Raw genomic sequence first — 17,401 nt, forward strand, 5'->3', positions numbered from 1 at the left:
GCTCTGGCTTGTCTGTCATCCTATGTCTAAAATGACTGACAAATACTATTTATGTCTGCAAGACTGATATTGGATCTATAGATCAAGGAAAACTGCTTCATTTTGCTGCTTAAACTTCAGGAACCGTTCTGTTAGCTCCTGCCAACTTCACACTAGAGAAATGTAATTTACTTCCAGTATTGAAAGAACCTGCTAAGAACCCATATGTACATACACACACAATGTATGTGTACACATATATATACAGATTATCTATGTATGTGTGTGTATTTATTTTACACTGACAAAGTGCTAAAAGAATCCAAGAACTGTCACTGCTAGAGATGAGGCTAAATGAAATTGTATTACTTATATGGCATCAAATAATTATGAGACTCTGGTCCAAGAGCTTCAGAACTGTTAGCAAAAAAAGTATCTTTCATTGGCAAAAAAGGAAAAGTTCCAAATGGTTTGAATTTCACTTTTAAATAAATTGGAAGCGTTTCGAAAAAAAAATTAAAAATACCATGCAAAGTAGATCCTATAAATTTCAGTTCTGTGTAGAGCAATCACAGACATTTATACATACATTCTACTACTTTCATGGCAAAATTCTGAGGTGCCTTGGACTCAAGGATGACTTTAATGAACCTGGCAGTATCTCGCACGTGCATCATTGCCTGAAATTTTGAAAAAGAAAAAGCTGTACAAGTTCAGCCCTGTATTCTGCGAGTCTGGCTGCATAGTCAGAAACAGAAGTATTGCACTCAAGACCACGCCTACAAAAATGCGCATTTAGTAAGGCCATTATATTAAAGATCATAATGGGACTCAAGTCACATGAACAATCAAATATATCATAAATCGACCTAGAAAAGCCATATTGCAGAAGATGGACTCAAAATAGCAGTGTTCCAGCAATTTAATAACTGATGGCTTTTTTCCATGAAATGCCAATCTCTCAAAGTGGTTTTACCCACAGGGCCAGACAACACGATGTGTATGTATGCATGCATTCTCACAACGTATCATTTCATCTTTTCTTAAAAGTTAGCAAGTGCCCCAGAATTTGAGAGTAGGATTCTAATTAAGTTCTGCCAATAAGGTTCAAGTTGTTACCAACTTTAAGCAGCTTCCGTGCATGATGAGGGGAGAGAAGATTTGACTTTCAGTTATTTAAATATTTGCCAACATGCAAGACATAATTCTTACTTTACAAATTGTAGCAAAGACATAAATGAACCCGTACTGGAATACTTCTCAGTATGCTCTTTCAGAGCTAGAGCACATTAAGAGAATCGGTTTATCTGATCTGGCTTACGGAAAGACAGACAAACCAAACAACCAAATTAACACAATACAAGGAATGATACAGATGTACAAGTTAGCAGCTCGCATCCCATGGCAAATAGCCAGAAGCTGCCCTTTAATCAAAGTGGGGTAAGCTCCCTTGAATTTTCAGTAAGGTAAGTGTATTCACACCAGTCATTACCTTGGAGCAGCAGGTGTGCTGTAAATCTGCTAGTTAGCTTTGTAGTTATTTGCTCCTTTAGCCATTCCAAAGTTACCCAGTCAGCCAGCATCTTGGCTCGGTTAAGGGTAGTGGCATTTGTCCAAGAAGGAAGGGCAGACCACTATCCCTCTTCCCCATGCCACACTAGATAAATACAGAGAGATATGCAAATGCAAAAAGCATCAGTACAAAGGTTGGAAGAATCACAAGACACAGCAGATCGGGAACTTAATGTCACATGCATTATGTTTCAGCAGAGACATTCTTTCACAATCCTATATTCTGCCACAAAATCCACAGTGTAGAGATTATGGATGAACTACCTTCCAGTTGAATCAACTCCAGCATTAGGAATTATTTCTGAATACAACAGACTATATCCAACCCTGGTTTTTGGGTTTAGACAGTTTTTAGTACGGAGACAAGAGACAAACCTGACAAAGAGAAGATATGACCCATTTGCATATTAGAAACAGACAAATGGATAATCGAGACGCAAAAACTATTAAACGTGTCACACACTTTACACCTACAGCTCCATGTACTTTTTTCCTGCAATAACGGTGTCATTTGCCGGACCCAATTTTGTCACTATGAGTATGTTTTTGACCAGAGCTGGGAGGAATGGATTTAGACAGCAACAGCGCAGCTCTTGCAGTGATGAGCAAGGAACACGGGAGTTCAGGATACGGTTTCTAATTCCACCCCCGTCTTACGGCATGCTGAGCAGCTCAAAACATCTCTCTTCATAATGACATCATTTGGAAGGAGAGTAACTTTTTCCATATTTTCTTCACAAAAGGAACAGTAAGAAGTCCAGTCATATCACATAAGATGAAAAGCCGTCTAAAAGGTTTCTACTTATTTGCGCAGTTTTGGCTGAAAAATGATTAGCAGAATCACTTTATCAATTAGGTTGAAAAGAACCAAGAATATTTTGGGAATAGAGTTTCAGAAGCCCATCTCCGACATTCACATTAAAACGGTGGCCTGACTACTAGAAATACTTCATCTGCAAGTGTCTAAACAAATAAGAGTTTTGACAGGTATCAAGCAGCAGCAGCATTTTCAACATTTTATGTTTGCTGTATTTAGTACTTTTAAATCAAATTCTCTCTCCCAATAAAGTGACTGTCTTGTAATTAGCATGACTACCCACACACACAACATTTAGAAATGGAATTACACATTGTTGTTTTCTCTCCGCCATAATATTATCTTAACATTTTCAGTATCAGTCAGCACCACAGGTTTAACGCAGGTCACGGACAACAAGCAGCAAGTCTACTTTTACTGCTTGCTTCAAACAATGTATTGTTTCATATTTATGTATTCTTAAAATGTTTTCTTCACTTAGCTATACTAAAAGTACCACTGCAAAATTTAAGTTTACATTGCAAAAGGTTATTGATGACTTGACCAAAAAATACCGTCAAAAATCCCTTTTATTCCCACAGGAAATCATCATATCTTCTCCTGAATTAGTGTTAACGGATATTTATATTAGAAGACTCCGTATTTCCGAAACCAGTTATTTAATGCTCAATATTCTTTTCAGCAGATGAAGAGGTAGGTGTATTTCCACACAAGGAAAAAAAACCAAACAAACTGTAACAGACAATTAAATCAAGTAATGTCTGAAAAGTCAAACACTGTTCTGACAGCACATAAACATGTGTCTGAAGATACTCTCCAAGGAGGACAAGAAAAGTTGCACATTCTGATTAGATAATACGTCATAATTTGAAATTTAATAAATTTCTGGAAAGAAAACACAAGTATCCAAACGCTACGTCCTTCCCCTCCCTCCCCCAAAGAAATGTGGGTGCCAACAGAACAGCCTGTATCAATGGTAGTATTAACTTTTGGACTGCTAAACATGGAATCAACTGCAATTCTTCCTTACATTCACCAACACCAGCAGTCTACAAGTTTACACAGAGACCATATGCATGATAATTACATAATTACAATAGAAATTCAACTTTAGTGTTGTTCTTAAAACGATCTTCATAAATAAAGAAAATATCTGTGTTCTAGCTCTTCAGTAACCTAAGGTTAATTGGTACAGATAGTGTTTTTTTCTTCCTTTTATAAACCAAACTGGAGATTCCTCACTGCCAACAATGGTTAAGGCCTGGATCAAGTTACTCTCCTTTTGCTTTTCCTTTTTTCTGCTTTTTTCCATTTTCCACCACTGCATTATTTTCTGGTTTGCTTATTCCATTTGCAACAGCACCATTTGCTATTTTGCCATTCTTTACGGGTTCCTTGGGCAGCTTATATGTCCGATAGTAGAAGTTACCAAACAGGAAAATGAAGGTGACAGCATAGAAAATTACACCCCAGTGCATCCATTTAGGGAAAGGACAATCAATATAAATAGACAAGGCTGTGTGGCCAATAGTCACATGGAACTGCACCTGAAAGACAGAAAATATAGAATCTAAAAGGTCTGGATATATTCTGTAGGTCAGACTGCCCCAATGTATACTGATGCACTAAGTTATGAAACTGCTAAACTGGGAGGTGGTAGGGAAGCTGTATTTGGCTGCCACATCATGCATGCACACATATGCGTGACCAGGGATATCAAATTTATTGCAGAACCTGGCACCAGTTTTCAGAAATAGGAAAATGAGAAAACATTAAGAGATCTGGATTTCCTCTACCTTTTGAATAGGTTTTTACAATTCAGTTGAAATAACCAATTAAGTAGCATTAGACTTTACTCACACAACTCTAATCTATGCTGTGTTTTTTCTGAGAAATGAAATAAATCCTTCCATCTCCAGGAAGTATTCTAACTTGAGCTGTGAGTATCAGGCAGCTAGGACTTTTGGAAGAAGCAGCATCTGTTCCAAAGCTCTGCATATACAAATCCACTTGGAGGCAGTACCTTCTGAGATAAAGGGAGAAATTTTACTTACCAATTGCAATATGGTCAAGTATCGTTTCCACCACAGGTATTTCTGAAATTTAGGGCCACAGGCAGCTAATCCATAATACATGTACATAATGACATGAATAAATGCATTCATCTGAGCTCCGAAAAAAGCTGTCCAGAAACAGAAGGGAAGATTGTAATGTAATTTTGAAAAAAGAGAAGTATTTTCTAGTATTATTTATGCGATAGTTAAAATTATAAAGCACAGGACATGCCAGGATTCCATCTTTGAAATATTCAATAGCATAGTACAGACCTGACTGCCAACACGTGCTGGCACAAATAGCTGTCCAGGTAAGTAGTATGTCACATCTTTCATGGAACTACTTATGCAAAAGCTTTTCATAAGATTTTTGTTGAACAGACATAAATCGTATGGATTCCACATTAGTTATAGCAGTATAACTGCAATTGCTTTGCTAAAGGATTATTAAAAACTGTATTTGATAATGTAAGTATAAAGTATCAGGTTCTGAACTTAAATTTTTTAAATTGTATTTAAATGCACAAGGTTCTCTTCTCAGAAAGAAGTCAAGAAAATCATGTGGAAGTCTGATTAAATGCCAAAAAAATCATATAAAGCAAAACTTCATGTGCGGTTATAAGATGTATAAGGGCATTGCCAAGTGATTTTGTCCAAATTGCTCATCTTTAGTTTCTTTATTTGTGATTTAAAATATCCAGCATTCTTAAATCTATAAATGTATAGTATAACTTTTTCCAGAACGATCCATGCTGGAATCGAAGATGACAGTTCTCATTTGCATTAAGATCTCTTTGCTCCATCAAGATTAGCAGCCATTTAATAGAAACAAATTGTATCTTGTTAAGGTATCCTTACACTGCCAGAGAGGCTCAAAAAGGTTCTAATGTATAAGATTAGGGCAATACAGACAATAGCTGCTGACATCAAACAACTCAGATGCCTATGTCGTTTAGACCCTGTTAGTTATAATAGGGTTTAGTTTATAACAGATCCGCCTGTGTAAGCAATGTGCTATCAACTAGAAAATGGAAGAACATCTATCCACATTTATGCAGTAGCACTACATAAATGCAGAGGAGCAACTGTTGCTTTTCCTGCTGCAAGGGCTAGAAACTAAGAGGCAGAACAAGAACACCAAAACTTGAAATAAATTTGGAAATAGTTGCAACCGTTGTACTGAAAAATGCTGATTTTTGGCATGAAAAGTCTGAAAAGGCAACAAGGGAGAGGGTATTTTGAGATATCCACGGAATTTCTAAGTAAGACTATAAGTAAGCATCCAGTCTCCAATAAACTTGTTTTACAGGTGCAATAGCTGATAAAGATCATGAAGTGTCTAGTTGAGTACCTGCATCCTGCAGATTACTTGGGAGAAATTCAAGGATAGTCACAGATACTAATTTTAAATATTTCTTCTTTTGAACATAAGTAACCACTTAGTACAAGATATCTATAGTAAATGAGAGCGTAAAACACCCATGCATTAAGTATTAGTGTGGTTTGACAAAAAAATCCCACAAAATATTAGTTTGGTGTGGTGTTTACTATATGTTTTTTTCCAGTGTCTTAAGCCTACAAAGCACATTACAAACAAGCCAGAGTATTTTCCCTGAACCCTCAGCTCTGTTGAGTTTATAATTTGAGACAGACAAGGCAAAGCAACAGGAACAAGGGTACAATGCAGGCAAGAGAGGATGTGGCAAGTACAGTGGAATAAAATGATGGGGGCTTTAGAAAGGAAACAAACAAAAAAAAAGGCTGATAATGAATTATAGACTTGTCTCATTATGAATAGGTTTTAAAAGTTAATTGACAGATTTATTGGCTCACCTTCAAGGGAAGGTTTCAGAATTTTATACATGCCTTTTTATAAAAAGAAAGCAACCCCCAAACTCAGATACAATGCCAAAACAACATCTCCATTAACTTCATTACATTTGTACACAGACTGCGGCCCGTAACTAGATTTTGCAGTTCTCTGTATCTGCAAAAATTAAAGTTAGGGAAGACACATTCACCTTTCTATTTCATACAGAATAAGCATAATTTTGAAGACAGAACTTCAGGTTTGCAATTGATGCCCATGAGGAAAAAAAAAAAGTTTTGCAATTCATTAGATTATTGCCCTGTTATCTTTTCCTCCCCCACATTTCCCACAGAGGAAGACTGTGCAGATTAAAGCTATTGCACTGCTTCAGTGCTATTTAAACAGTTGTGTATATTATAACTTAAGTCTACGAAAACTTTTTCCATTGCTCCCAAACAATAATAATTCTCTCCTGTGTTCAGTCAAAATGGAATGGGAGGAAGGGAACTCACCTTGTCCACCTGCAACCCACTTAATACCAATCCACCACAAGGTGAACATGGTGAAATGGTGATAGACATGAAGGAAACTAATTTGGTTAAATTTCTTCCTCAGGATGAAGAATACTGTATCCAAATATTCAATTCCTTTAGAGACATAATACCACCATAAAGCAGCAGCTATCTGCAATGAGAAACAGACAACACAAAAGTTTTAGTGATTCCAAGCTGAATGGAACAAAGTTCTCTCCACCTATCTGCTGCAAGAGAAGGATACATCTTCCCTCCCCAAATCCTGGTAAATGTTGACATGGAGTCATCAAATATCTGAGAACCACAAAAACAATACTCCATTCATATATTCTGGACACAGAAGTATTATTCTGAGTCTACCGCTCACAAATCACAACCGTAAAAAAGAATTAACATAATTAAAAGCTTTGCCATCTCTGAACAGTTTACCAGTTAAACATAGGGAGTTCGTGTCCTCATACTCTATCCTAAGCTTTGTGGGAGAAGACTACCACAGGGCTTCCCCTACTAATGAGGCAACACTTTGGTGTGCTCAGAACAAGGAGGCAGAAACATGATAAACTGAAGTGCAAAGGTTGAAACCTTACATGAAACTCTTTCAGTATCACAGGCATATGAGTGGGAAGATACCAAATCACTCTTACAAGCTAGGTACAGTACAGATTTCACATCCCTTAGAGCAATACTCCCCTTGGCCTCTTCTGGCCTGCTCAGTAATCCCCTCCGGAAAGCAGCATTCTCCCAGTGGCTCTGTACCATTCAGGGAACAGAAGAAATGAGACCATGGGAGCCACACAAGCTGCAGAGATATAACTGATCTAACCAACAGGGCACTGCTACACCCCCAAAATTCTTTTTCCTATCCACCCATCACAGTGGATCTTGCCTAGGATGCAACATAAACATGGCTTAAATCAGGATATTGTTGCACCAGGTAAAGCCCAGAAGCTCTGCACAGCAATTTGCTAATACTATGATATGCAGGTATGGTGGTGGTAGGGACTCCCTTCCAGATCCCAAAGCACAGCAACAAGTCCCAGATGGTGACTCACAGAGAGAACAGAAAAAAAAACAAAAAGAGACTTGAAAATGGCACCACCAGCAAGGAGAGCGAGCAATGTCACAACACACCTATTTGTAAGAAGTTCACCTGGCCTTTCAGGACTCATCTGATGGCAAATCAGACTTTCTTACCTCAACATGGTGTGAAATAACCCCACCACCCCTTCAGTCCCCAGGGGAGGCAGAAGAGGAAAAGTTAAGACAGGCAGTAGCTTCCCTTCCTAAATACACACACCCCCTTAGGCAAGGGAGAGAAAGGGGAATCAGGAGAACGAGCAGTACAGAGCAATGCTACAGCTCTGCGTGGTGTTTTCCTCTAAATCTCTCCAAACTAGTGGGAAAGGAACGCATCTCTCCTCAGAGTAAGTTTGTTGCGGCCATAATTGGACTGGTGAACATTTTTAGGAGAGATTATTGCAAAAGGAAAGCAGCAGCAGCACGGGAGCAGAAGAGTGCCGCAGATCTGCATTGCAGACTCTGCAGTTTCCCAAAGGGACTGCACAATTCACTGCTGCCAAACTGCAGACTTCTGCGTACCCATTAACGAACACCCTTCTCACTCCCTGGATGTGATTTAGCCTACTTCAGGTCCCAGGAAGAGGAGGCAGATTTTTGTCAGTTTTATAGAAAAAGATGCTAATATCTGTCAAAGTTGGAGAGAGGCTTAATGAGAGAAAAGTGACTCTCACAGACCTTGGAGTTCTCAGACACACAGGTGAGCTGCCGGAACCATCTCTCTCTCTCTCTCTTCCCTGTTGCTCAATATCCAGTACAGTTCTGCCTCTGGGACAGGTAGTAGTCAGGTGTTTAATAACACGCACATCAAGGCTTTGTCTCACACCCATGGATTAGCACAGAAGTCCAGCATCTTTTACAGGTCTTTGCTAAAGCTGCATCTCTTAAATAAATTAAGATAAGCATCTTTTCATCTCACAAGTTAACAATAAACACTTTGGACTGAATCCATAAAACAACAAGCCAGCACTACAGCACTCGAGCTCGTCGGAGGTCCTTCCTTCCAAGAAACTTTTAAAGAATCAATAGGTCAGTTACAAGCAAACTGCCATAAAAATCTCCTATAAAGCCGATGTGCATTTTGTTAAAGAAACAGTGGAAACATAAGCGAAATAGCCAGTAAGCAAATAGCCAATTTACTGTATGACATAGAGAAAAAAGTAAGTGGAGATAAATCCAACAAAAAAATCTTACGTTTTATGCCCAAGATGCCACAGGTTCACTATACGCTCCTGGACAAGTCATTTAACACACCTCATTCCTCTCCTTTTGAACTCTGTCTGTCTTGCACAGAAAGCAATTACAGCCTGCGGATCAAAATCAGCTGAACTTTTGATCAAAATGCTTCTCATCACTTAAGAACAAAAATAGCCTCCATTTCTTTGCAGGATTATACCTGCTGATTTTTGCGTTCCTGTAGATTTTTTTGCCTGGCAGCCCTTTCGCTCTCTTCCTATCATCAAATTTTACTACCATTTACTCTCCAACCTGATAGGTTTTGTGTACTGATGATCTATTTCAGTGCTCCCAGTGACTTACACAGATGTTTTGATCATTAGCTTACAGATGCAGAAAAAAAATGCAACGGATGTTAAGTCCTTCACCTGAGGCCATGCATGCAATCAGAGACAGAGGGCAGAAATAAAGTAGAACAATACACCGGTATGTAAGCTATGTCAGAAGTAGATGGCTAATATTAACTTCTGATGCTTTGCGGAAGAAGTTTAGGACCTAACCTGCAGCCTTCCTTTGGACACAGTATGAAAGAAAGATTTAGCTTAGAAGAAAATATGCATTTAAAAGGCATATTCCTGAAACTAATAATACTAGTCACAACCATACCTTTTCTGGCAATTTTCATATGTGCCAATTTAAGTCTGTTAAAACACCAGATGGCACAGAAAGATTACATTACAGCCTAGGATTAAGAGGGTCAACAAGAGGTCCAAGCCCATGACCTCTGCCCGCTGCAGGGTTTTTGAACAGAGGGCTGTTTTAACATGGGACTCTGTTCCTGCACCCTCCTTCCTCATTTCACATTGGAGACAGTTACCCATTAAGGGGTTTGAAGGGACAGGTACTTCTTAGAAGGTAACAGTGAAAAATTAAAGTGGCTTTTAAAGAGAACTCTTTTCCCTCCTTCAGTTATAGAATTTTGTCTACAGGGCCATGAAGTCTATTTTGTTAAGTCAAGTTCCCTTTTCGCAGAAGTTTAAAGTAAATTACTATTATTATATTTACTTCATAAGGGGAAACTACACAAGCTCTGGACATAAATACAAACAATGCAGATTACAATTACAATATAGAAGACAACCATAGCTCAGTTTTATGATTATAATCAGGACACTTAAAACTAGGAACTCACTAATTCACACAGCCCCAGACTTCTCACTCTCATGTCTTCAGAAATGTTAATAAAATATATGAACTTTGACATGGGAAGCACAGACACAGAAATGTAAGTAGAAGGGGAAAGTGACCTCTTACAGACACTAACATGCCTTAAGGTAGACAGTGTTAGGAAACCGTTCACTCCACACCACTGGAGCTTCCAAAGGAGTACTACAAAGAACGGATTTAACACCTCAGCCTTTTGCATTTATTATTTTGAATCCTAAGCTATAACAATAACAGTTCTTCAAGGATGCAGCTGCAGCTCCTTCAAAATCCCTTCTTGCGGACTTCTTCCTCCTTTTCTTTCTACTACGAACATATTTTTTTTAATAACTAATTACAAAACACACTCCTCAGCTTCCTACCAGCAGTCAGTAAGGTGGCTATCTACTACATTCAGGAGATAAGTCTTTTAGAAAGGAGTTTATTTCTGCAACTGTGGAATCTAATTTCCATCCCTACTTGCTTCAGTCATCCATTGCATCCTGTAGAACAACAGCCAGGGGAGCCTGGATGATGAGATTAACAGGTACAGGTAAGTTCAAAACAGTAAGTAGGAGGACCAACTTCTTCACACTCGGTGTAAACTACCTACAGAATTAATTATCATTGAAAGCCAGAAGCTTGATAAAGTTGAAGAAAACGTACAGACAAATTCATGGAAGAATATCCCCCTAAAAACTGGCAAAGTGAAGAGGCTATGTCTGACTTTAAGAGATCTGTGAGCTACAGATTGCTGGTGTTGGTAGACTATGCAAGGAAAGTGCCACCACATGCCCTTACACTGTTCCCTCGAAATCACCATTGGCTTACTGTTTTGACTCACAATGTGGGTTGGAGAGGAGAGGAAAGACATTCTCTGGCATCCAGGATAGCCAAACATTTCTTCTAGAACTGTTTACCAGCTCTCTGTACTCCCCTGAGGAACACAAGACAGTTTCTTAACCCCTCATTTTGAGCAAGAGCTTTGTTAAAAGGGGCAACATCGTAGTAGCACATTCCCCAAAAGGTAGAAACAGAGGGCATATCAGGGCTTCTATGCTGCTGTTTAGACCACCATATGCGATTTGTTTCACATTTCTCAATATTCGTTCCAGCTTTCTAAGCCCCACAATAAAGTAATATATGAAGCTGTTACTTTCCAGAGCATGTTCCATAATCCTTTCTGGGCTCAGTGCTGTTTCCATTTGAGTCAGTCCCAGTCTTCTTTATCTGACTAATACAGGACTTATTTGCTCATTCTCTTACCAATGAAGTTATTACATTTGTAATTAATTCTACCGCTGCAGTGCAACATTCCGCTTCAGAGAAAACCTGGTGCCAGTAGATACTAGACATTTAGTATCTAGATCTATTAAAAGGGTGTGAGAGACGTGCTACAAGGTTTATCAACTCTCAACTCGAAACTGCAAAAAGAAGCCCACATTTACTCACGTTTTAAAATTCCTTTTGCAGGTTTAAATTATGAAAAACAATGGTGAAAGGAATCTTGAGGAGGTTTTGGGGATTTTTTTCTCCTACGGCATCAAAAGCCAACAACATACCTTCAAAATGCAGAGCAAGATACATTGTAAAGCAGGCCAGAAATGTATCCCAGACTCTTTAATTAGACAAAGTACCCTTGTGGAAAGTGTAGTTTTCTACTCAAGACTTATTTACCCAAATTGAGAATTCATTCAAAAGAACTACCAGGTAATAATCAAGATAAAGGTCTTGACTGATACCATACTATATAGCTGCTGCAACAACTTGAGAGAACTCGGTTCTCTCTGCTTCCTAAACTCTCTCAGTTGCAAATTGAGCATGTTACAACTTAAAACTTTAGAAGTAAAATTTATGCAAATCCACAAGTTTGCAAAAAGCTTAAAAAGTCAGGAAATTCAAAGAGCAGATATTGCTAGAGCAGTCTCTCTTTTCTGGACGTATCATATGCAACAAATACATTGTGCAAGTCATTCTGCCTTTATTTCACCGTATAATAACGCTCTGTTTGTCATGACGACCAAAACGGAAGATAATTCTCCTGAGCACGTCTGACCCCTCTGCAGTCTCCCACAAACAAGTGCACCTAAAAGTGAGGCTATGAAACAGAATTTTTGCATACTGTAAGTCATTACCTGTTGTACCTAGTCAATATAAAAATTCCTTCAATATATGCCATACCAGTCCTCAGTGTCATCCAGCTGAGTACAAGGGCATTCTATTTTGCTTATCTATTGAAAAAAATCCTTTCAAGCATTGGCCAGACTTTGTTTTTAATAAAATTATTAACAGAAGTATTCTAGTGATTGAAACCGTGAGTGCACAGTATTGGCAACGGTGAAAGATAGGCAACTACCATAAAGCCAATAAAAATCTACACACAGAACTGTTCTGCAAGATCAGCCATTATACACAAGGTGTAAGACTCAAAACTATCATTCCCATCCCCCCCCCCGCCCCTGCCATGCGCACAAGCTTTCGGGTAATACTACCCATGAAAAGTCACCTTGTGGACAGACATTTTTTGAAATGTGTTATAAATATTAAACTTATTTAGACTGTAACAATCTTTAACTAGGTTTTCAGGAACATGTTCTAATCTGTAGGTGAAACTCGCAAGAACAGCTGAAAGATTCTTAAGTGTCAGCTCTGCTGGAAGATAAGGTTTAATACATGAGCTAATCAACTGCGTTACAGAAATCAACAAGCATCTGCACTTTGATTTTAATTTGAATGCTTTCCAAAAAACACACATTTGAAATGTAAGCTTCTACAATGAAATATACTGATAATACATTTGCCAGAAGCCAGCAAGATCTCATGAAGCCAAACACGGGTAAAGGAGACAAAAAGTTGCCTCACCAGTATGAGTGAAGTGCAACCACAGCATATGCTGACAAATCTTACTTGCTTTGATCTACCTAGAACAGTATGCCTTTACTGTGGTTACCCTGATATCATAAACCTCAGCAAGGTCTAGGAACCAAAGCAGGTATACAAAGTTTATCCTGGATTGTACAACTGCAGATGAAGCCAAGGATGGTATCTCTACGACTACTCTTACTTGTAGCAGTCAGATGAAAGTTAATGCAAATACACTGATGCACTTTGATTAAACCTGCTGTGTGCAATGCAGTCAAACCTGAAGTGGTCTGTGAGAATATAACGGGATACAGTCAGGGCTGACAGCAGAACTGTGGAGACACTATTTTCAGACAAGACTTAAACCGTCATGTAGTGCTATATTTTACACACATTCATATACAAATACAAAAAAAAATAAAATACTCACCCTAACTTCATAAACATTATCTGAATAATCCACAGTCTGGCAGACATAGCTGTACCCTCGAGCTCTCGATGACAAAAACAGCTGAAAATATTAAAGTCATACATGAAGGGAAAGATGCTACATAAAACGTGTTCATAACAATTATCAGCAAATTTCATGCTACATCATACTCACCTGAACAGAAATATTTAAAATATTCTTATCAGTCCTGAGAACACTATTGAAAAAAGCCAATATTTAGTTCTAACAAGCTGTTGTTACACAGTATCTACTTTTTTTTTCTCGTAAATTGAAAAGAAAGTACTCATTTTTCCCTGAATGTATCTGCCCAGATAATTAGAGCCCTGTACAAATTAGTAAGAATTCCAGTACGACCTTGAGCTATTCAAACATGAGTATTCTCTCTGACTGCTCTAGCTTCAGAGACAGAAAATACCTACTTGCTTCCACTATGAATGACAGAAATGCCATTCCCATGATAGATTCGAGAGAACTCTCTCCAAGAGACAGGGATTAGATAATTTGGATCTACTATTCTTAAAACAGTATACCAATCAAAATCCAGGAAAAAAACCAAAACAAAAACAGTCAATGCTGAGAACCCATAAAACATATTGAGAGAAACTGGATGAAAAAAAGTTTCCCATTTCGTGCCAACAGAAACAGCCGAAAGCACATGAAGTGCTCCTGTAGGGCCACTCCAAATAAAGCACGTTGCAACAACCTGAACAGGTTAAGAAGATAAACTTGACATTTGAGCAAGTTCCCATTGGAAAGAAGAACACTTGCCTAGAGCTGTACAAGGTTCAAGTAATACTTCTAATCTTGACATTCACAAATGTTATGATCCAAGACTGTTTAAAGCCAGGTAATCCCACCCTGTTAAGGATCACAAAAGACAGCAGTGGAGCAGACATAACCTGTAAATTGTGAGTCGTAAAAGTAAAGAAGGGTGATACAAAACAATCTCCAAAATAAACATGGGTAGGTACTGACTATTCTTACTGCACCGATTTCCACCATGTTTAGGCTGATCTCAAGTTTACTTTGGTATCTCATCTTGCACACAGCACTAGGAGTGCAGTCAGATGCAGAGACAAGTGTTATCCAGATAAAACCAACATACAAAACCTTGTGAAAAACTGGGCTTATTTGATGAACACATCTGTTAAATAAAGGAAGTGAAAGACCTGTCAACAGAAATGATCCTAAGGGAGAAATTTAACTACTTCTGCATCCTCCAAGTCCATTTACAAACTGCTGTAACACCACTGCTCTTCCAGTATGGTCCTACACAGGCATGAGCACATTTGATAATGCCAGAGAATAGCAGGGAACAGTTTAGTCACCCTGTTACAGAAACTAACCAATCTCTACTGTGACCTACTGGGTAATTTGATCAATGTTCATTTGGCAAAAGGCAGTAAACTGACTTCACCAGACTGCCTCAAAGTAGAGTAAGAAATTCAAGATTTTGTGGCAAAATAAGGGCTATGCATCTGGGACTTCTGCATGTTAATTTACTCCTAATTTGAATCTGAATTTGAGTTCAACGTATGGGAGTCTTGGACCAGACAACCTAGCAGTGCTTTATGGACTTACCATTTTAATGTACATTATCACAGGTGAGCAATACAGCTTGCCATCAGGATGATTATTTAAATAACATTTAAAGGCATTTCACATTCAAATTCTGTTCTCAGCAATACCTGGAAACTTTACAGTCATTTGCAAAATACAAACTGTGCATCATTTTACTCATAACATTACATTACTCATGGGAATTACAATAGTGGCACACTGGTATTGTAAACCTCACGTAAATTGAAGCAGAAGTTGCCTGGTTAAAGGGAACAATTGAAACTTGAACACCTTCCTCCTGTCAGTCTCTAAGATAAAGAAAAGACACCTCCTGTAAATGTTGTATCCGTAGTTTTAACATCCACTGAATAACAACCTACCATTTGAAACAGCAAGAAACTAGAACCTCTGTCTGTGTCTAAAATTACGAGCTTTCAGCATTATCAGCAGCAAACATGTATTTTCAGTCCCATTCATTTTAATGTTAATTCAGTGACTTCCAAATGCCATATAAACATGCATTATCCTATAAGCAACATAGGTTTGAAAATTAATTGACCACAAGTCTGGTATAATTCAGCTTATGGATAAAACAAACCAAGTTAAAAGAGTAAGCGAAAAAGTCAGGCATGGCAAAAACACTGCAGAATTCCTTTCAGAGGAGTTTCAGTTTTAACCTGCCAAGATGACTGGATTTCATCCATTCCCACAACCATCCTTGGGTGTCACTATTAAATTCTGTTGTACCTGTAGTATTTTATTACTTAGTTGAATAGTGCAAGGAAACAATTTACACAAAATGACAACTGAAGTGTCATGGCTAAAATTTTACTGAACCATGTCTTAAAAAAGAGGCTGAAATCAATTAATGATTCTATCATAGAAGCTCTGGGGAAGGGTCAATATACAGACCATCATCAGATATACCATGCTTTCCTGACATGGCTGGTACAGAACCGACCAGCCAGTAGTAGAGTTCTGCAATGCTGTAATTTTAATTGCTCTGTTTATTTGCTTACTTTTGGAAATGGACTTTGCAAATTTACGACCCAAGGTCTTCCAGGAAGAAGACTCTCAATCCACATAAGCAAAGTCACAGCAGCATGAACTACTCCTTAGCATCAGCTATATTCTGGACAGCTATCCCTGAATAATGATTACCAAACTGTTAAGTAATCCCACTTAGCTACTGCTGTAAGAGCTGATCCACTGCACTGTTACTAGTAATTTCCTCTGTACAGAAAACCTAACAAAGGATAAATGCAGCAACGCTGAAATGCATTAAAATTAACACAGAATGTTGCAAACCAAATATTACAAGACTGTATCCTTTTATTTATGGATACAGTTCACTTAATTTTTATTTTTATTCTAAAAGATAACTTACAGACAAGATACTTTTCCTCACTACAGACAATGGATATCTGAATTTCTAAAAATGATAAACAAATGGAAGGCACCAACAAACAGCTGTTTCTAACAAGGTACATTCTGATACCCTTTAGGATTATTAGAAGGAAAAAAAAAAAAATCAGTTACAAGTGTTAAATCTCTACAGATTTTAGTTAATCTATCCAGTATTTACACTAACATGAATCTAAGAAGAACTTGGAATAGCTAGTACACAAATTCTCTCTATAGACTCATTTAGTACATTTATTCTCAAACAGAACATACCCAGCTACAGAAATGCTCATGTCAAAGGCAAATTCAGCTTTAAAAGCCTGTGCAAAACATTCACCCTCAATAGACATCATGAATATGTAAGATTATTTCATTTTGCAATCTGTAGATACCCTCAGACTTAAATAGGAATTCCCTCCTGCGAGGGGGGCATACACACCTCTTTGAAAATGAAGAAGTTGAGTAGAACCATTCCAAAGTTGTAAACAACCAACAGGAAACGTAACTGGAAGGGCTCTCTTGTCTTCATCCATTTGGGGCCCAGCCAGACAGTGAGGAGATAAATAGTGCTTATAGTCAGTGTTGGAAATGGAGACTGCATCAAGGGCCAATCATCAACACGTTTGTCTGGGGGAGGGTGAAGCAAACAGAAGGAGTCAACAAGGTCTGAACAAAATATACTTCATCATCATTTTAAGCATTACATTTTTTAAGTTTTATTCTCTCCTGGAATAGCTGCATCAGACAGGAGAAACACAATACACTCATTCCTTCTAGGAAGGTTAAAGAAAATAGTTTAAAAAAACCCCACTGTATCACATTACCTCACACAGAGATTCCTTATGTCATGCAAGTTCTGTTGTCCAATTCTACAATCCAAAACAATAAAGCAAACAGAATCAC

General features: G+C 38.1%; 1 protein-coding gene across 1 annotated transcript; it reads right to left on the reverse strand.

The window, feature by feature from the left end:
• Positions 1-3,010: 3,010 nt before the first annotated feature.
• Positions 3,011-17,125, reverse strand: ELOVL4 (ELOVL fatty acid elongase 4; the record flags this gene model as incomplete). Its single annotated transcript, XM_009697657.1, has 5 exons — positions 3,011-3,915; positions 4,423-4,550; positions 6,745-6,916; positions 13,514-13,594; positions 16,938-17,125. Coding segments are annotated over 5 exons (845 nt in total), but the record flags the coding sequence as incomplete, so codon positions are not given.
• Between the last annotated feature and the right edge of the window lie 276 nt (positions 17,126-17,401).

Source organism: Cariama cristata, unplaced genomic scaffold (assembly GCF_000690535.1).
Source record: "Cariama cristata isolate BGI_N322 unplaced genomic scaffold, ASM69053v1 scaffold983, whole genome shotgun sequence".
In the NCBI taxonomy this organism is placed as follows: domain Eukaryota; kingdom Metazoa; phylum Chordata; class Aves; order Cariamiformes; family Cariamidae; genus Cariama; species Cariama cristata.